General features: G+C 43.6%; 1 protein-coding gene across 1 annotated transcript in view; it reads left to right on the top strand.

Moving 5' to 3' along the window:
• rspo2 (R-spondin 2) overlaps positions 1 to 20,906 on the top strand; it is a 58,013-nt gene that overhangs the window by 21,697 nt on the left and 15,410 nt on the right. Inside the window, exons 3-5 of the mRNA XM_070966437.1 lie at positions 2,466 to 2,654; positions 11,037 to 11,180; positions 11,478 to 11,666. Of these exons, the coding sequence (XP_070822538.1) occupies positions 2,466 to 2,654; positions 11,037 to 11,180; positions 11,478 to 11,666 (522 nt within the window). The remainder of the gene's footprint in view (positions 1 to 2,465; positions 2,655 to 11,036; positions 11,181 to 11,477; positions 11,667 to 20,906) is intronic.

Below are 20,906 nucleotides of genomic sequence, written 5' to 3'. Positions count from 1 at the left end.
CTTTCCTATCCCTCCAATTTTGCACTATTTCCAGGATGTGGGATCTGCTGCAGTCAAACGGCGTGTGATTATATTATCCTCAATCAGCGTGCATTGCGAAATGAGCAACCAGCAAAACAAAAGTTTGACAACAAAGAGTGTGCACGATTGTTGAGCCAGAGTCAAGAAGAGACCTTTCACTGACTATAATTCCTCTGCTGATTGACTGACCAGTGATCCAAGATGATCACAGGCCCTGGTTTTATTTTTCTATTATAGTTAGGATAGCATTGTTAGCACACTATTAAAAACTGTAGAGTTGAGCCCGCACAAAATTGGGCTGGAGAAATAAGCTTTCCAGCCTCACAGTTCTTTACTTTTGCCAATTTGGCTTCCACTTTCTGTCAGTGTTGTGTTCAGGTTTGGCCAGGGCAGAGGGGGTGAATGTGACCAAGTTAACATGAATGTCAGTTTGCTGTAAACACATTCAGACTGTATATTCAACAGATATATATGGTTAAGTATGAGGTTTGGGCTAATGTTACAGTTTAGTTTTGTTGAATAGAAGGACTGACAGAATGAAACAGGAGATGTATTTGAGAAATTATGTTTGTGGTGTTACCTAATGGGAAAGAGTAACACTGTTAATACAGCTGAAATGACTTTTTAAATAAAAATGACATTTGCTGTTTTTAGCATGCTGAAAGTTTTTGTGCATGCAAGTATTTTTAATAAAATAGAAAAATACATATAACATATATCAAGCTATACATGCCTGCAGATTATTTGAGCAATTTCTGTAAAGCACATTTGAAACCTACCTCAGACAGTCAGAAAAACAGCTGTACACTTGTACTTTAGCCAGTTGTAAACTTGATTAACAGCACATACGTCCAACAAGTAGAGGCAGCTGACTCTGAAGTTGTATTGAAATGAGAGACAACCTGCATTGGCACAACTGAAATAAGAAATAATATCTCAGACACTGGATTGACATTTGAGCATTGGACGCAGTTTTCCATCTGAGAACTAGAAGATCTGAAACCAGTCATGATTTGGGTTTTTATCTCTCCTTCATGTCTTACTGAGCGAGTGCCGACTAGAGATGAACTATCACCAGTGCGCGTGATGAATGGGTTCGGAGCGCACACCCCGGCGCTGCTGTGATCGATGTGGTGTCGCTGTTAGCCTCATCCCTAAAGACCATCAGAGACACATTCTGATTAGCACTTAATCTTACTTCTATCCACCCTGGCTTCAGGAGAATGAGTGTAGCTTGGCAGAGCCAGCATACCTCTCTGAGGACTGCCTCCCAGCACTCCAACAAAAGAAATGAAAAAAGATGAGTCTGACATCCGCTGACTGATTTTCACATGATTACAAACTGATGCTTGCACTGGGCCCACTTAGCGCTCGCTTTCGTCTGGGTGAATCTACTCAGAGAAATGTAATATGCAGATCCATGGCCAGTAATGCAGGCATGCTCTGCTCTGTCTCTCAGGGTTTGTCCGGTTTGCTGCGCAGTGTTTTATTAAGCGTTGTGGTAGGTCGCTCAGTTTGAGCACTGCTGTTACCCGGTCCCTGCTTGTGATATTTAAGACTTGGCTTACATCAATTGAAGTGTCTCTAGTTTGCAGAGATTGGATTCGCCCAAGGACATTTTCCTGTAAACGGGGACGCTAAGGAGTTTACACTGAAAGTCACTTATTGTGGAACGGACTGTCTTTTTACTGGCTCCCTTTGTCTTCCGTAGGCAACTCGAGCCGAGGCCTGAGCCACTGCGGTTTTGGGGGCTTTCATCGGCTGTCTCAACACAATCGTTCAGGAGGCCAGCTCTGACCAGAATTAATGCAATATTCACATTCATAACCAATCAGTATTCGAACATTGAGAGGGGAGCCAGAGTTTGCATGAATGACAAATTGTTGAATTGAACATATTTACTATGAATTAGAGAATATCCTGCTGATATATCTATTATGGTTGTTTTGGTTTTATTCTTGTACTTGGGTTGTCTTCTGCTGGTCAGCCCTCCCACAGTTGAGTCTGCTGCCGCAAGTTCACCCTGTCCTTGTTCTTGGGTGAAGTCGGGGTCATTCACAGATGAGTGATGATACAGTGATCAGTAATAATTCTACTTTATTGTTTCTAGTACAGAATAAACTTCTGAACCATATCTCATTGTGCAATGAAATGCTGTGATACTCATACGGAATGGACAGAAGTAGCTGTGTGAACAATGAAAGTTGAAATAGAAATTCAAACTGCTCGCTCTCCTCCAAACAGCAGACCAATCGCTGTGTTTGTTGGATTGTCAGTTAAAGAAAGTTACAAAAATTGGTGAGGGCAGCAGTAAATTGAGGTCAGAAAAGTGTGTTTGGAGGGGGTTTCACATACTGTTCAACCACACAACAAGCACTTCGGTTGAAGTATACTGACACGTCTTATTGATCGCCTTTGTTTACTCCTCTGTGTTTGTCCTGCAGCTAGCTATGGAGCGTACCCCATCTGTAAAGGCTGCTCGGTGTGCTCCAGGGACAACGGCTGTGTAAACTGCCAACCCAAACTCTTCCTGTTTTTGCGGAGGGAGAGGATGAGGCAGTATGGGGAGTGTCTTCACGACTGTCCGGCCGGATACTACGGCATGCGCAGCCCTGAACTCAACATGTGCTCCAGTAAGTCCTCTTGAGCTCAATCCAGCTATCCTCCCTCACACTCCACCTCTACCCCTCCACATCCCACACTGCTGACTTTCCCCTCCTTTTCTCAACACCCCACCTTCCCCAGACACACATATACATTCCCTCAACATCCCCTTTTCCCACAGCACATGATTTATTGTCAATTATCCAGAGGAGATGCACATACCTTGCAATTTGAACGGCTCATCTGTTCACACAGGTGGATGTAAGTAGTGAAGTCTCGTCTCCTTTGGGATTTAACACTGAACTTCAGTTAGGATGAACATTGTTTCTCATTTGTCTTTAACACTCCCTTTAGACTTGAATTAAAAACCATCCCATTGGCACTAGGATGTCTGAATGCATGAAATCCAAGTGCAAATACAATCAAGATGCACTGAAGATTCAGCCATACCCACTCCAGAGATCTGCATCATGAGTGAGCAACATGTAAAAATAAGGCCTTTTGGTCATGGCAGTCAATATTATCTGAACAAAAAGATGGTTATCCAGTATATTAGCATTAGGGCATGAAACTAACTTCTTTTGTTGACAGTCTGCAGGGGCTTGTCGAGTGAGACTTTTACCAGACAGTGTTATTTCTTGGCAGCCACAGTAGTTTTTAACTTTGAACAGAAAGCCAGTCATACTGTAGCTGAATTGTCCAGATGCTCCACCAACAACTGTATGTACAATGAAGTTTTTTTAGGAGGACAATCACAATCTTGTCTTCTCTCACAAAAAGTCATATTGGATGTTTTGCTGATAGTCACCTCATTGTTGCACATTACTCTTGTGGGCTGCAGGATATGTTTTTGTTTTTTCACTACACAGTTTTGGAGAAAACATTGTTTTGGTTTAATAACTTGAATTAGACCACACCTTCAGTTTCACACACTGTGAATGATGTTTTAACATTAAAAAAATCCGCCAACAATAACAGTGAATATTGAAATGTCCTCATGATTCTCGTTAAAGAACAACTCTAAATCCAATTAATGAAATGTCACCCTCTCCTCCTTATGTAGCACCCTGATCTCATAACCTTATTTTAACATGGAATATGCTCAGAGAGAGTGAGAGAGAGACACAGAAAGAGAGCCTTTATAGATTTACATGAGCCTGAGGTGTTGGCCGAGTGTTTCATATGAAAACTGAGAGGAACTTGAACTCATTTGGTTCCCTGAGCCAAACGCCTGACAGATGCACTAAAATGAAGCCTCAGAGGAGGGTGTCCGGACCTTTAGGCCCAACAACTTGAACATGCAGCAACCGCAGGAAGAAAAAAACCCTGTTCTGCTTACCCATTCACCGCCGACTTAGATGCAAGTACATCTGTTGACTCCATCCGATTATGAAAATGAAAAGTATGTTAAAGCTGCACTAGCCAACTTTGGTAGTTGCTACCCTTAGATGGTTTCCTAAACTAAAACTTCAGTAGTAATTATTTGGAAGTAATAATTATCAATATGGAATTAGTGACATATTTTTCCCCCAACAAGTAGCATTGGATAATGCATCTAACATAGCAGTTGCTGATTCCACTCGTTTGTTGTCTTACCAGGAGTTACATGAAGGATTTATATCCTCTCTGTGCATTCAGTTGACAGATATGGTGCAGCACGCGGTAGCTTGGTGTGCTTCGCTTCTAACGAGAAAAATGTGCCTCCTGCTAACTCAGAGTTGACTTATTTATATGTTGTATGCCTTTAGAGTTGAAATACTGTACAAAGGGCATGGACAAGACATGTCATGTAAGCAGGTTTTTTTTTACCTGCTACACTGACTGTGTGATAATGCAGCTGGTAATGCAGGGTTTGAAAGTGTAGGCTATTGGTATTAAAAGATTGAATCTAATAGTATCTGGATTGAAAGAAGGAAGAAACACCCAAGATTTTGTTCTTAATTGTTACTTGGAATAGAAGGAAAAGATTTACTGTGTGAATAGCAAACATCAAAATTCCATTTTAGGAAATAAGATCAATCTGTATGATAAGATTTTCCTCTCTTGGGTCATTTATGCTAATATAACAGGCGTTTTTCAGAAAAATCTTGTCTACAGCTGTTTTACCCAGTAACAGCCATTTCATTCTATTTGTATGACTCAGAGAAAATAGAACAGAAAGACATCTTGTTCTCTGGTTAAGTCTTTTTTTTAGACTTAAACCCTGCTATCCTAAGCGCTGTATTCCCATGCTGGGTGAATTTTGACTTTAACCGATCCTGATGTGTGGCAAGTTAATCTGAATCCCTTTCCTTACCGACTGCTCATAGAACAACATCTTGTATTGTCACGTAGCATCAGATCTCCAAGCGAGACCTACTTTGATGTGATCGCTGCTTCAGTCACAGCTCTCTAATCCAGTTTCCTATTTGACCCTCATTCTTAGCTGTGCTCCACATGTCATTTTCACTAAACAATTCACTTCAGACCTCCATAAACGGATATTTTATTGGGTTGGAAGCTAATCGTAGGGTCAGCGACTATTATTTGTGCGTTGACACAGGCAGCTGGTATGCAAGAGCTCAAAGGCGCAGTGGACAAATGACAGTGAGAGGGTTCTACACCAGCCTGATCAGAGCTGCCGTGTGCTCCTGGTTTCCAAAGAGGCCTGGAACGTGGCATTAAGTCTCTGTTATCATGAGTTTTTTAAACACAGTCTCTGAAATCACTTAGAGAGCAGCTGCTTATTATTACACGAGAGTTTGTCTGTGTGATCTTATCTCATTCAAGAATTTTTCTGTGGACTGCCTGGGTAAAGGAAAGCTAGAGCATATAGACTTATATTGTAGACTTTGTAGACTTGTACTTCACTTGACCTGCATGTCTTTGGACTTTTGGCACAAATAGAAGAAACATTTACAAACTGAACACAAAAGGCCAGAATCATGTTCAAACAGAACATTAGCTAACAGCTGCATCTCAATATCTCCCAATGTTTTTAATATTACAACAGTTATAACGGATAACAGATATTATAAAATGTTTTACTTTCTTGCAATGAAGTACAACAGAAAATTGAGCAATAAAATCATTTTCAGTTGTGCAGTTTGCAAATATGCAAAGAAATCTGCATTTACGGCTGGTTTTAGAGGCTTTAATTTTAGAGCATCCATCTAATGCTGTCGTCACAACATTTCCAGCTCAGTATACCATAATTCAGAACCCTAATTTATCGACCTTATACCGCACAACCTACTAATTTCTCAGGACTACTTGAGAAACTGTGCCTCACTTGTTCTGGGGGTTTTTCCCCAGACGCAGAGAAAATAACACCATAATTAGAGCCAAAAACAATGGGAATTATATATGTCCGCAATGTAACATAACTGGAAACCCATTTACAGCTACACTTCAGCTGGATTCCAAAGAGTCCCCAGACATGGGAGCCACAGTGTTAACTACCATTACTGAGATGTACTGTTGCTGGTTCGTTTGCAATGCCTTGTTGTTGCATAATACCTTTCTGAGTATCCATATATTATGTTCCTGGGTCCCTGCTTTGAAAGACCTCCTTTCAGCAGCTAATGGGCAGTTGATATGAGCCATAAACCATGTGCAGTAACTCCAGTGTTATCCACAGGGCTTCTTATCAGCCGCCCAGAAGAGCTCCACACCAGTTTCTGTGGGTGTCAACCCACTGCTCCACAGGGAAGATTTGTAGCAACGGTCGTACAGTGTGCTGCTTTATTACAGCCAAATCTGTGTGAATGCGGTGCAGTCATGCTCTCGCCTCAGTCACATTTCACAATACCTCGGTTAACATACATTCCTAAGCCAAAGCATATTTTGTCATTTTGTATCACAAACGAGCTCTCCGGCTGAAAGAATTATGAGCTGAAAGGAGACTGTCAGAACTGTCTTTTAACAGACAGAAAGTGTTGAGAGGGTTAGCATGGGAGCAGGGCCGCATTCAAAACGTACTCCCTCTGGGCATATCATGGACCCCCCACTGCTACACACACATACACACGCTCTAGCCACCAACCCAGTTGCCTTACCCCACTGCAGCGGGTTTAAAACACGTAGAAACTGTGCAGCCAACCAACACCCAGTCTGATCAACGCCTGAGATGCCAATATCCGGGAAGTGTGGTTTAAATATCACAGCTCATTCAGTGCCAGCATCATGTCCCACTAGAGGCTCTTCTGTCAGAGGTAATTTTTGTCAGTTGTGATTTCTTTTTTAATGCATTTCTTGGACTGCAGACTGCAGACTTAACAGATCCCTTTGTTTTATTTGTTGCTGCTTTGTCGCATCAGATTAGGGCTGGAAGTAGAAGGCAATTGGATTGGATTTTCCAAGATCGTTTGAGGTAAAAGTACATCATGGGAATTTGTTGGTTTGGAGATGGATAAGAGCCATACATGATGGGTCTCAGCCAAATGGGTACGAAGGCTGTGTAAAGGCACTAATGTGAGTTTTGCAACTTTGAGTTGGCAGCGTTGGCAGCTGTTGCTCCTGCTCTGCCTCTCCATGTCTTTCATTCAAGCGCTCTCTTTCTCGCTCTAATTCTGAGCTTGTGGGTATTTCCATTGCACAGTCTAACCAACAAAAAGACCAGTTGCTTTTGGCCTTTGAGCTTTACCAAGGGACATTTAATCATCACAGCTTTACTAACTGCACTTTCAGATTTGCCAGACAATACAATAGACCCACCAAACCAAGCCCTGCTTCCAGGATGTTACAGCCAGAGGCAGAGTTGAATTGGGTTTTTTCTCAAAACACTCTGTAATTGTGCATGCTATAGTGTGAGTGGAAGAGCTGTCTGTGCTTGACCACTGTCTGAAGCCTGAGCTGTCTGCATGTATGCTGGAGCTGGCTGAGCAGATACAGGAGCGGATCCTGGTATATCACAGACTGTGTTCCTTGGACTGAAGAAGCTGGGAGGACTGCTGACACATCTGTCATCTCTGTTCTCTCTCTGGGAGATTCTGATTGACAGGAACACCACTTCTGCTTCACCTAGCTCTACACCGACGTGTGGGGAGCACCCATGTGGAAAAAACAGCATGGAGAGAGTTGGGAAGAACATGGCAGCTCTGGCCTTTGCCATGAACTCTTGCCATCCGCAGCTCCACACGACATGGCTGGGTGGCAGCGAGCAAGCCAGAGCCTCCATGTCAGCCAAACCCGGGGCGTAGAGAGTAGGTCAGAGCTGTTCGACTGAGCTTGGAGGTGAAGAATGGAAAAATGGGGCTTGTTTTCCCCCTCACGCTGCCAGGCCTTTTACGACATGGACACTCCTGCTGCGCAACATCGGGTCTGGTTAGCTTTCTGAAGGAGGCTGAGACTCTCGGTAGAAGACCCACTTCCCAACCTCAGATAATGTAAAAGTCCCTGCTTGGAACAGGAGAGACTCATCAATCTTCCCAAATGATTTAGCACCCTATCTTTACACAGTGAATATCCATTTAAATAAATAGAGTGTTTACACATGATGCTGTCAGCCTGCGGAGAAACAGCAGTTGACACAAGGCTTTGAGTGTTGGTGATAAAATCAGTGAGTTCCTTATCCAGACCACAGTTGAGGGACTGGCTTCTGCCAAGCATGTGCCATTAGATCACTCACTGACTCATCTCTCAACTCCAAATGTACTTGACATGCAAACCATGCAAAATTCAAATGCAAAATCAACAATAACAAAACAGCGATATGGGTAACGGTGGGGCTGGTGCAGTACTGATCTCTTCAAATCGTGCAACCTCGGTCACTTCACTGGCAGCTTTTGAAATTCCTCTCAGAGCTGAAACATAAGGCTCTTCCTCCTGTGTTCATAATATAACTCACAGCCTGATCCAGGCTGGGAGATAATGATGATAATACGTTTAAGTCTCAGGAACACTGGGCCTTCAGTGGGATCTGATGACCTCATTATTTCTCATTAGTCTCCCTGAGGCACCTATATGAAGACTTTAAAGGTGGTCCAGAGGTTAATCCTGCAGGGAGAATGAACCCGCTCCCCTGTATCTGTTTCTGGAGCTGCTGGACAAGCTGCCTAACCACCAACTTGGCCGGTGATCAGCGTAGGAGCTTCTCCAGTGTCACAGATAGCCCTTGCTGTCCCAGATAGCCTTCTGCCAGATAACTGGACAGAGGGATGAATGTAGGGTGAAGGGTGATCCCTTCCGACCCACCTCGCTCTCTGATGACCTCTGACCCTCCAGCTATGCCCCCCTGCAGTCTAACTCCCATGGAGCCACATTGATGTGTCATCCACCTCCTCCATCTCTCAGAGTGACATTATTGCTTATCTTCTATTTAGAAAACAAGATTCCGAAGCATCTGAGCCATCACTTTACCATATCTGAAATTGAAACCAACAGCGATGTTTTAATCCAGAACTTTGTCAAGTGCTACTGCTGCAGCTGCAAGGATGCAATATTTTGCACATCTGCGTTGCTCATATTTACTGTCAATAACTGAGGATTGCACAACAACCCCAGTGCTTGAGAGTACTGCCAGATGTTCTTGTTCCCCCTCTTACTCTTTTATTTTTTTGTTTGAGAGCTAAAAGTTTCTCAGGTGATGACAGGTCTGGGAAGTGTGAGGGGTAAAAGACAGCTTTGTGCTTTCCAATTAGCTTGGTGATTTATTAGCCTGCTCCCGGTACTGGGCTTCTCTTGTATCAAACCCAAGCCTGACTGATTCAGTTTTACTCAGAAAAAAGTGGATGAGAGGCAGAGGGCTAAAAAAAGATCAGTAAAATGCATTTATGCCCCCTTAGACTCACATATTCCACACTAATATCTCTACAGCACTGCGTAGCTCGAGAGATCCAAGACATACTACATGTTGAGATATTAGATAAAATGGAGCAAACGTAATACCTAGATAAGTTAAATAATATCATATTATTGAATTTATAAGATAAAAACAATGTGAGAACACAGGAAATTACCAAAAAGATCAGTGATTTGTGGTCAGTGTATCTACATTTTTCAGGATGTGGAGTACAGCTTTGTTGCAGAGCGGGTCTATCTCCAGCCATATCTGATTGGTATGTGTGTATTTGTGCGTGTGTGTATGTGTGTGTATATCCACGGTTTGTTTAGACTGGTCGGGAAAGCGTGAGACCAGAGTGAGTGGGCAGAGGCCATACTTTAGGGTTCAAAGTAAAGCGGGGAGGGACCCCCTCGTTTTGGAGGAATGTCGAGGAGGAGGCCTGATGGTTAGCTGGAGATGGTGTAATTAAGGGGTGTGATTGTGAGAACCTTCCCTTCCCCGGGCCCTGCAAGGGTCACAGATAAAAGAGCAGTCCTCAGCCTCCGTCGCGCTCACATGTGGAAAATCTCAGTAACGCAAGTTTATGCGAGAAGTGCACACGCGCTAATTCATGGTTCCATGCCCATGCGAGATGCAATCAGAGGAGCCGATGACACCCTACCTGGGAAGCCCCCTGCAAGCCACAGGACACGGTGGCTGCAGGTTACAGATTGTGGTTCCCAGACACTGGAAGCCTATTGGGCAATAGGGCCACATAGAGCCTCTGAGGAGCATCATAAATTAGACAGCTCTGGGAGGCTCCTTCTAATCATGTGGGCCTGTGCGTCGCCCTGTTGGTGTGGTTGTTGTAATTTGGCCCTGCCTGACGTGCTATTTGCAGAGTAAGAGCTTGATGACACATCGGCGTGCACTTCTTTGCAAGCGCGGCGCTGTGTGTCATGCGCAGTGGCAGGGTGTGGCGTGGGAGGATAAGTGTGCTGTTGTGTTTGATGACTAAATGCATCAACATTTGTTTGGCTAGGTGGCACAAAATTTTGTTGTCCCCTATGCCTCTCACTTCCTAACCCACCTTCCACCTTTCATATGTTAACCAAAACTTTAAGGATCCACACAGCAGGCTAGCATTGTGATCATGAGCCATCATTCACACATAAATGAAAACCTTCTCAACAATCCTCAGTTATGCAAAGATTGGAACAGTGTTTGATAAGATAGCATATTAAGGAAATCATTCAGAGCCCTAATGGGATGTGTTCTTCCTGTTACCGCACACCATTAGTTGAAACCATGTGAGCTTGAGTGTTTGTATCCAGACTGTTAGATGTAGATGCATTTTGTTGAAAGAGGTCAGCGTGACATGATTTCTCACCATCTCTGCTGTTGTGTTTTCATGCTGTTGATTTGCTCACTCTAAACAAGAACAGGAAGATAAAAGAAAAATGTCTCTCAGGCAAAACAAGCTTTCTGAAATACACTTGAGCCCTGGAGAGAAATGATTCACAGGGCATCGACAGCGTTTTTTTGCGGCAGAGACAGTATAATCCTCTTGAGAGCCCCCTTCCCCAAACCCCTTAGCTTTCGATCAACTCCAGATGAGAGGGCTGCACAGACCCTGACGAATCTCCTCTTTCTCTCCTTCTTCCTCCAGGGTGCAGGATAGAGAACTGCGAGTCTTGCTTCAGCAAAGACTTCTGCACCAAGTGCAAGTCAGGTTTTTACCTACACAAAGGGCGCTGCTTTGATAAGTGCCCTGAGGGCTTTGCTCCGTTGGAGGACACCATGGAGTGTGGAGGTATGTGAAGCAACTCAGATATGTACAAAAATGAAAAAATAAAATCAAGTTTCAAGAGAGTGAACAACTTTGTCTTTCTTTACCTGTACACAGTATTCTATAATGTCACAGTTGGCCTGCATATTTTGGACTTTGAAAACAAGCGGTTCAACTGGGACCACACACACAGAGGTTATGGCACCCCAGTAAAGCTCCTTCACCCTGTATTAAAGCTTGACCTGGAGTGTTTGAGTTGCCTCTAAATTGTGCTCTGCTGTGGTTTCACTGCACATCACTTTTTTCTGTGTGTTTCTGCAGAGGGCTGTGAGGTGGGCCAGTGGAGCGAATGGGGAGCCTGTACCAGGAGAAACAAAACCTGTGGCTACAAGTGGGGTCTGGAGACCCGGACACGGCACATTGTAAAGAAACCACCCAAGGACACAATACCCTGTCCCACCATCGCTGAGTCCAGGATGTGCAAAATGGCCATGAGGCACTGCAGGAGAGGTAAGGATGGAATACAGCCATGTGTTGATGTGTGTGAGAGATATTGTGTCAGTCAGTCCCGACTCCATGTTCACTTTACGCTACTCTGGTGAATATTAAAGAAAACAGCCCCCTTTTCCCATAGGAAAACTTTCCCCATCTCAGAGTTCCACCTGTTCCATGTAACCCTGGTACCTTGCACTCAGCTTTGTTTTTTCACCGTCTGTGTTTTTGAGGTGCACAATTGCGTTTCCGTGCATGAAATATCAGTGTTTTTCCATGGCGGCCTTGTTCAAGCCAGCTCTTTTACTGAGGTATATTTTTCCCCACTTTCTCCCATCTCCCTTCCTCTCCTCAGTGGAATTCTTAAAAGTATGAACTGCAGGTTTCCTCAAAGGCCGTCTCTGTTTCCTCCTGTCAGCTTGAGAGATATTTGCGGTGCACACAGCATGTATGTCAGGCCATTAAATGTGAAGTCAAATCTGGAATTTCTCTGTGTGTGAAAACAGCTAAGGATTTTTTTTTTTTTTTTTTTTTTTTTTTTCAGAAAGTAAACCATTTCTCTCAGAAGGTCCAAACACACCATTTGGGGTGATGGCCTCAGTTAGCAGTGCTTTTAAAATAAATGTCTTTTCCCTTAATGTGCTTTAACATCTCTCATAAACTTTGGATTAGGATAGGCCAAGTGTAAATATTTAATTCACCAAATAAGGAAGCAATTACAGTGGCAGATATCATTCAGGCTGTCAAAAAAAGAGAAACTGTGTTTAACAGAAAGAGGAAAATATTATAACCTCGAGGATTTTTCTCCATGTTTGGCCTGGAGTGTTGAATGGGAGGATCATTTAGTGAAGTGGTGAAAGAGTAAATAAACTTGAAATAAACCCTGATAGTTTCTCATATTTCAGTACTACCAAAGCAGCCGCTGCTCTCTTGGAGTTGGAAACTGTGATTCCATGGCACATTTAGTTCCTAAGGCACTGTCCTGTTTGTCAGGGAAAGTCTTCCCAACCCCTACATACCTCTTCACGACTTTCCTGTGCCTGCTTGACCTTTTCCAAGAAACTTTATGACCTTCTTTAATTAAAATCTGGCATTGTTGTGCATGGTTACTGCAGTTAATTATCTCAAGCATGAAGTTACTGATGGGAAATTGTTGTGAGGTCTATACTGAGGGCATAGCAGAACCATTCTTCTTCAGACCTTTAGCGACCGACAGCAGACACACAATATCCATTTGCTTAAAGCTACTGTTCCCTGGTGATGCGGCTTTTACAAACCTCAGTACAGTTCCTTATCCAATAACTGAGTTGGGGCTCTGAGGAAGATCAGTTGCCTCAGCTGTGTGTAAAAGTGTCACTGTATGAGCATCTCAGGACTCTCCGGTCTCATGAAGTGCTGCGGTGGCCCATTTAATAAAGGTAAATTTCAGTCTTAGGCATGTGTTCTTCATTCCCCACCACTTGACCACCAGTGAAAAATCCCCACTTGGCAAAAACCAGTGAAATGCAACACTCTTCAATTCAAATAAATACAATGTAAAAGTGTAAGCCACTGTAGTCGAAAGGGAGGAGATCCAGTGCCGTCGCATGGGAGCTCAACAGACTGACATTGTAAAATAATCACTTCCCGTGACTAGTAATAAAGCGTAGTCCGATGGGAGGAGAGGCCACCTTGTGAAATGCAGATGATCAGGAAGTGGAGTGGTATATATATATATATATATATATATATATATACACCACTATATATATGTGTGTGTGTGTGTGTGTGTGTGTGTGTGTGTGTGTGTGTATACACGCACACACAGACACACACGTGTGTATATATATATATATATATATATATATATATATATATATATATATATATATATATATATATATATATATATATATATATATATATATATATATATATATATGTAAGCAGTACTTACAGTGATAGTAACTTAAGACTTCGGTCTAAAATTGAACATTTTTATCAGCTCTTCTCACCGGACACCAGACACCAATGTTTAGTATAAGCATAGCATTATGTAACTGCATACCATGACAATGCTGTGGATTAAACGGAGACAAAGGAAACAGCATGTAGGTATACACTATTTATGGAAGTGCTTATCTGTTCGCTCTGGCTTGCATTTCTACATATCTACATATTTAAATTACACTGGATGTCGCTGACAGATCCCTGTCTCCCAGCTTAGCCGAGGCACACAAGGACAGCTTGAATGATCTTCTTTTCCCTGTGTCGGCAAAGATCTAATCCCTGCACAAAACACACACAAGCAGAGAAAGCAAAGCCCAGATAATGTCAAAAGGAGAGGCAATTTCACAGCAAACATGACGAGTTGTGTAAACCGTGTCTGATGCGTTCCGTACAAGATGCCGATCAGTGTAAACACCGTATATCATTTGAACTGCTGGGATTCATTTGCTGTTCTCAGCCGGTGTTTGCCAGCAGTGTTCTGATAACACACTCACGAAAATGGCAGGGGAAAAAAAAGTGCACTTGGACAGACAAAATATGTGGCGGTACACTGTTACAAACGTTATTTCCATCCAACTGTCAAGCTAATTTTAAGCAATTTTCAAATTTGGAAAAAATACAGTGGGAATTTGATAGATTTCCACCTACGTGGTTGAATATTTAGGAAATATTCTCAATGAAATATTTGGGCACTACAATTGAAATGGATTTTGGAAATTGACTGCATGCATATGATAATGAACAGTTCACAAAACAATCTGAAAGCATCTAAAGCCATATTGAACCAATTGACCGGCTTGTTTGTTTTGGGAATCAGATTAAACAACTGCACCATTATTTATTTGGAAAAACTGCTCCCATTGCTATTAATCATATTACTTCTGAAAATGTTAAGTGATTAGAAAACCTTACGTGCAATGTAGATGAAAATCAAATTTTACCATTTTCACCCATTTAAAGTTACCATTTAAAGTTGCTGAATAATTTTTAAATAATAATTTGATGGAAAATGTGCTAGACAGTCTCCAAAGGCTTAAGAAACTCTTGTCTCATGGCTGCTTGTCTGGCATGTGCCCCAGGCCTTTGCATTGTACCCTTGAGACAGTAAAATGCTCTTCTATCCTCCGGACGGTGCTCTGGACAGGCTATAAACAATAAAGAGACTTTATTAATAGCTGCTCCGGCACTATCAGCATTGACAGACTGGGTTTCCCCCTCTCTCTGTCTTGTGAGCTGAGGGGAGGAGAGGAGAGGAAAGGTGAGGAGAGCGATAACACTGAAGCGCCCGGCTGCTCCATATTGATGCCATTAAGGAATTCCCTACAGAGATTTCCCAGCAACCCCTGTCATCAGATTCACTGGTTTACAAACAGATGTGTGTGACAAGTTTGATTCCTCTTTCTCCTGCTTCTCTTTCCTGCTGCCTTCTGTTGCCTGTCAATCCATCTGTGTACTTTCCTTTCTTTCTCTCTTGCCCACCCACTCTACTATAATCTTTGAACAGCTGCTTCTGCCATGCCAGTGACATTAGATGTTGAATAAACAACTTAAAATGTTAAAGCTCTCGAAACTCCCATTCTTAATGTAATCCCTGATTTGAGATTTAAGAGGGAGTAAAGTCCAACACAAACACACCAGTGCAACTCGGGCTAATTTCCAACAGTTTTATAAATCGGCTTTCAGATTCTCAGACGGCACAGAAGTCTTTATGGTAGCAGGCCAGAGTGACATTTCTGCAGCTCTACTTGCTTGATTTGTAGGTAAAAGTAGATTCGTTTAATGGGTATTTGTAGTGCAGGAGGCTGCCAAGCCCAAAGTAAACCCAGACAAGAACAGAAGTTTTACAATATGAAGTTATGGAACAGTAAAAATTCATAGCTTCATAGCAGCTTTTGGAACTGATAACAGAAACATATTTAGGACCTGGTTTTCCATAACGATGCAGTACAATTTGCACTCTAAATGCTTCTGTGACTGTTTCTACGAGCCCATGAAGGGTCACAGTCACCCTGTTGACCCCATGGAAAGAAAAAGAAGGAAAACAGTCAGAGGCAGAAAGAAGAAGGATAAGAAAGAAGGAACATATAATGATTATCTTTGGCCATTGGATTATGTACCTGCGCTTTGAGAGCTACCGGCCTTTGTGGGATTATTGATCTCCCATGTGTGTAACCAGAGAAACCCTTTCTGCTGTAGGGCTCAACTGAGGCCAAGCCCTCCATTCCATCAGTCATCTGAGTACTCAGATCCAGCCACCACTAATACTGTCTGTCATAACTTCTGTGCGCAGTTTGTGTTTATACTGTAACTGTGATAACTACCTCTTGCATCCATGATGCCCAGTCTATTCTTTCTGCCATCAATTTGAAACCCTGGATAACGTTTTGTTACACCTTCTGTGGCAGGGGTGTTGAAGAGGATAAACCCAGAAATACTCAGTTTACTACCTCATCAGTCCTCCACACTGTGACGTCTAAAGGCCTTGCAAGGTCTTTGTCAGTATTTAAGGCCAGTGGACATGAGGCAGGCAGTTGTTTAATTTATCCCACAAGCACCTTCAATCTACTGCAGGGGACAGAAGTGAACCCAGGTCTTCTCTGAATCCACCAGACCCATGAGGATTTGGTTGGCTGGCGGGATTTACGCCAGGTTCTGTCTGAGGCAAGTCTGGTTCTGCGGTGAATCCACAGTGCTGTGGACCTCCTGGTCCTCACCGTCTGCAAACCATCTGCTCCAAAGTCTCTGCTCCTGTAAACCGATGCACAGAGCAATGGTGATTGCCTCAAATCCGCTCTGGAGGAAGCTCAACCGCCTTGTCTGTAACGCACTACATTTGAGACACCAACCAATTCCGGTTTCTGGCAGTCTTTGCATATGAGCAAGCAGTTAATGCGCGTGCATGCGTATGAGCATGTGACACACAATTTTGGTGTTTATACTCACTGAGCCAAGAGCATTAAGCTCTGGAGAAAGATGCCATTCACTTCTGAGCATTTTAGTTACGCACTCAGCATGATCACATCTGAGTCTGGCCTGTGTTTGGCTTGGAAACACGACATCCATTTCTGGATGTGTTTTTGTCAGATGTAGCCTACTACCATTAGGCCAGTTTTTTTCTGAAACAGACGCATGCTTTCAACTTGAGGCTAATTGATCGAACGTGTTCTTCTTGTCTCAGCAAAAAAGCTCATGGTGCAGTTTGTCTAAGCCAAACAACAATTGAGCTGTGCTTGAACACTTGAACACAGAGGTTTGCACTCCTGTTCCTTCGTGTACTTATCTCATTATTTCAATTAATGTTCCCTGGGTTTGCTCTACGGGAAGTCGGGATTTTGGGAAGAGAGAGCTGTTGCACAGATGACAAGTACCGCTCTGATTTCTGCCACAGTGGAATGATGGGTGATTAACAGCGATCTCTGGCCTGGGTAATATCATGGACAATCTGGATCAGTTCTTCCCGCCAGCGGGAGTGGAGTGAGGAGAGTTTTCCCAGGACAGAAGGAGGGCTCTAATTGGCAGCCGCCCTGTCATAGTGATTATGTGTGCCTCACACCGCTGCCTGTTGTGACTGGGGGAGCCACGGCTTAATCTTCATTTAATAAGGCCGCTCCATAGGGGCTGACACAGTAGCTGGTGAGAGGGCCTCAGAAGTACACTGCCTCCTTTGGACAGCATGGATGGCCTGGCTCCGGACACAGGACCTGGTTTGGTGCCTGACAGGGAAACCCCCCCCCCCAACCAATTCACGACCACCACCTCACCACGACCACCAACCGCAAAAGCTTACATCGTTCATTTATTTGATTAAATGCTACTGAAAATCTGCTTGTGAAGATGAAAAAACTGCAAACAGGAACATAATGATGATTTTGGAAGTATTCTGGAAGTTTTGCACTGTGTTGTAGTGAATAAGTGTATGGGTGAAGAGGAAGGACACATCAACCTGTCATTGGCTTGGCCTGATCCCCAGCATCCCAGTGCCCATGGCAGTTATGGTCACCACTGTGGTCACACTCACAAATTAACACAAGTAATGTTTCAGCTATTCCATATTTGAAAATGTCTGCCATAGATTATTATCCCCCCGTCTCCGCACTTATGTTCATATCTCCGCCTAACCAGATGGAAATTGATCATCTAGCTCATGTCTGGACAGACAATCAACACTTGCTTTATGCTGATGTTCTCAAACCAAACTTTTTGGTTTATTTTTCTGCCTCTCGTGCAGTTTAGCGGTGTTAAATCTTCCATCGGAGCACAAGGTCATTACCAGTAGTCTCTGAGACTTCTCTGCCCTGGGTACATTCCTTATTGGGGGGGGGGCGATGCTGGAAGCCGGGGATAGGGGGTGGGGGGTGGGGGGGTGGTTCTCTGATTAACTTCCCACTAAGTGCCCCTGCTCTCTGACCAAAATAAATATGGCTGCTGTCATTTTGTCAGCAACTGTCTTCAGAGAGCAATATTTGAAACACCCCATGATCCTGCTGGCTTTTATATGGAGAATCCATCGTCATACCACAGGCATGAGCCATAAACATGTGGAGGCCTTTCAAAGACCAGGGGGTGGAGGGATTGAAGGAGGGAGGTGGAAGAGGAGGGGTCAGCAGCATTCACTGGGGCTCCATACTCCACATTATTGTCATCTGGTCTTTTCCAAGCAGGAAGAAAGAGGAGGGGTGTGAGTGAAGCTTTTTTTCACACTCTTTGGCCTAGTTGAGTTGTGGTTTTGCTGAACTGCCTTTTGTAGACTCATGTACACACATTAGATACAGCAGTCCTGTTATTTGTTTGCCTCGCTTTATTGTGAAGTTTGCATTGGTAGTAATGCTCCTCTAATAAGTCCTAGCTGTATGACGTAGATGTAGATATTTTTGCTGAACACATTGAATACATGCCGTTTTGACAGCCAAGACATTAACAAAGTGGATGTTTATACACAGCCATGACTTCATTCTACACAGTTTGATGAAATCCGGACCTAAAGGGATCATTTGTGATCTTGAAAACCTGGATGTCCGTGTACATATAGTTCAGTGGGACTTAGTCAAAGAGGAGGAACACTGCATTGGTTGCCAGGCTTCCGTTGTCATCTTCTGGCAGAGGAAACGAGACATATGGGCCGACATCAACAGCCCCATCAAAAACAGACGTACGCAAACAAACAAAGTGGCAGCAAACTGGAGGGGGGAAGAGGGAGGAGGAGGAGGAGGGGGGTACTGTACAGAAGTGGAATGTTTTCAAGTTCTCATGCTCCACCAACGGGAGCTATTTCCCCCCGCTGAGCAGTATATGGGCTGATATTGCCCATGACATGGTCGGGGCTGTAAAGCACACCTTCAGTGAACATTCCCTTGATGAACAGCTTATGCCATTACACCCTGTGATTTTTTTTTTCAGCAGTCAAGACATGGTCTGTGTCTTTACAAGGATGGATGGCAACAGCTTGTGATGAGATCTTTGAAGTAGATTTCAGCTCATGTATGGGGCTTTTTTTGTTATTATGTAAAATATCTGATGACTGCAGATGTCTGCTTGTGACATGACAAAGTGAAGAGATTCACTTCTGCCCACTGTCGGTAAAAATATCCTTATTTTATATCAGAAGGCTGATGACAGAAATCAATACAGTGAGGTGTTAAAGGATTTTACAGTACAGCTTCAGGGGTGGCAATCTGTAAAACCTGTAATGAAACCTGCTCACCCTGCTTTAAAAAATTTCATTGGTAAGGATTTGGAGTGTGCCATGATGGTCCAAATGCAGTTTCAGAGGCCTGACAGGAATATATTTCTAGCAAAATACTGAATTTTGTAGTTTATTGGAAATATTTGGAATGGTGAAATTTATTGAATACAGGCACAAAATAGCATCTGTTTCTTCTTCAGTCCAGTCAAAAAACATCAAATGCCTATATCGGATTGACCCTATGTTGAAGTGGGCCCCTGTCTCAGGCTTTCTCACCTCATATTTAGATAACCCGAGCTGGTGGGATCTGTTTGATCGTGCTGCATCCCCGCACCTCCTCTCTCTGTCTGCCAGACCTCCAGTCCGGCACTGCTGCCAGCTCTCCTGTGGGCCATGAAAAGCTTTCATCTCCACATCTACACCACACTAGGCAGATGAGGATGCATACACACATACACTTACAGACACACACATTCACGCTGCCAGAGTGTGAGACACACGTAATAGACACCGACAAACAATAAAACAGACCTCACAGGCAGAACAAGTCCTCACATTATCTACTCTTTTCCTCGTCCCTGTTTCCATTCTCTTTTCCTGTCTCACACTCGAATGACACTCTCTCACTCATGTATCACATATCGCAGTGCGGTGCTGTCTTAGGAACAACGTGCATGTCACAGAGGAGGATGTGTTCGCGTGGCGCACATTGTTCAAGGCAGCGCTGCATGCACTCTCCAGTGGTCTGGCTGGAGGAGAAAAGAAGGAAGGCGAGGAGCCGAACGGGGGAGCCTGAAAACATCTGGTGCACAGTTGCACTGGCTCAGCCGCCAGAAGCCCCTCTCCTCTCCTCTCCTCTCCTCTCCTCTCCTCTCCTCTCCTCTCCTCTCCTCTCCTCTCCTCTCCTCTCCTCTCCTCTTTCCACTCTCTGCCCTCTCTTTCTCCATCATTGGCTGACTTCTTGATAGAGACATCACATATTTTAATTACAGCTTGTGATTCAGAGGGAGGCTGTGGCTTCTGACCCACTCATGTCCATGAGCGTGGACCCAGTGTACAGACATGCAGACACAACAAAGCAGCAAGTATAGGCCTGCCGGCCTTTGGCTGCGTGTGCGTCTCTGCGTCTGGGTATTTTTCTGTGTGTGTGAGCTAACAGTGACAAATACAGGGGAGGACACAGACTAACAGCACAGCTATTATAGTGGTAAGTAGAGGCCAGCGCCAATTTACCAAGGCTGAGGGGCAATGCACTCCCATCAACACAAAGCACTGAGATGATGTCACAGGTTACCAATTTCAGTTTAAAGGACTGATGCTAGCACAAGTTAGTGACCTTAACCCATTTTCTCACTGGATAAAACACAAGCAGCAACCAGCTAAGACGAGCCTGTCTGCGGTTACAAACTGCTTATATGTGAGTTAAAAGAGAAGTCACTGGTCTGGAGCCAGTAAACAGGCACCTAACTGTAAAAACAACATTGACATATAAAGCTGATATGGCGCCAACTCCTACAGAAAATATCTGGCTCTTTAGCTGCTAAAATGCTGTGTTCAGCAGCTAGTCACTAACTTACAGTACTGTG

The sequence above is a fragment of the Chaetodon trifascialis genome, chromosome 7 (genome assembly GCF_039877785.1).
Source record: "Chaetodon trifascialis isolate fChaTrf1 chromosome 7, fChaTrf1.hap1, whole genome shotgun sequence".
Lineage (NCBI taxonomy): Eukaryota > Metazoa > Chordata > Actinopteri > Chaetodontiformes > Chaetodontidae > Chaetodon > Chaetodon trifascialis.
The sequence above is the reverse complement of the archived record's forward strand: the minus strand, read 5'-3'. Positions and strand labels throughout refer to the sequence as shown.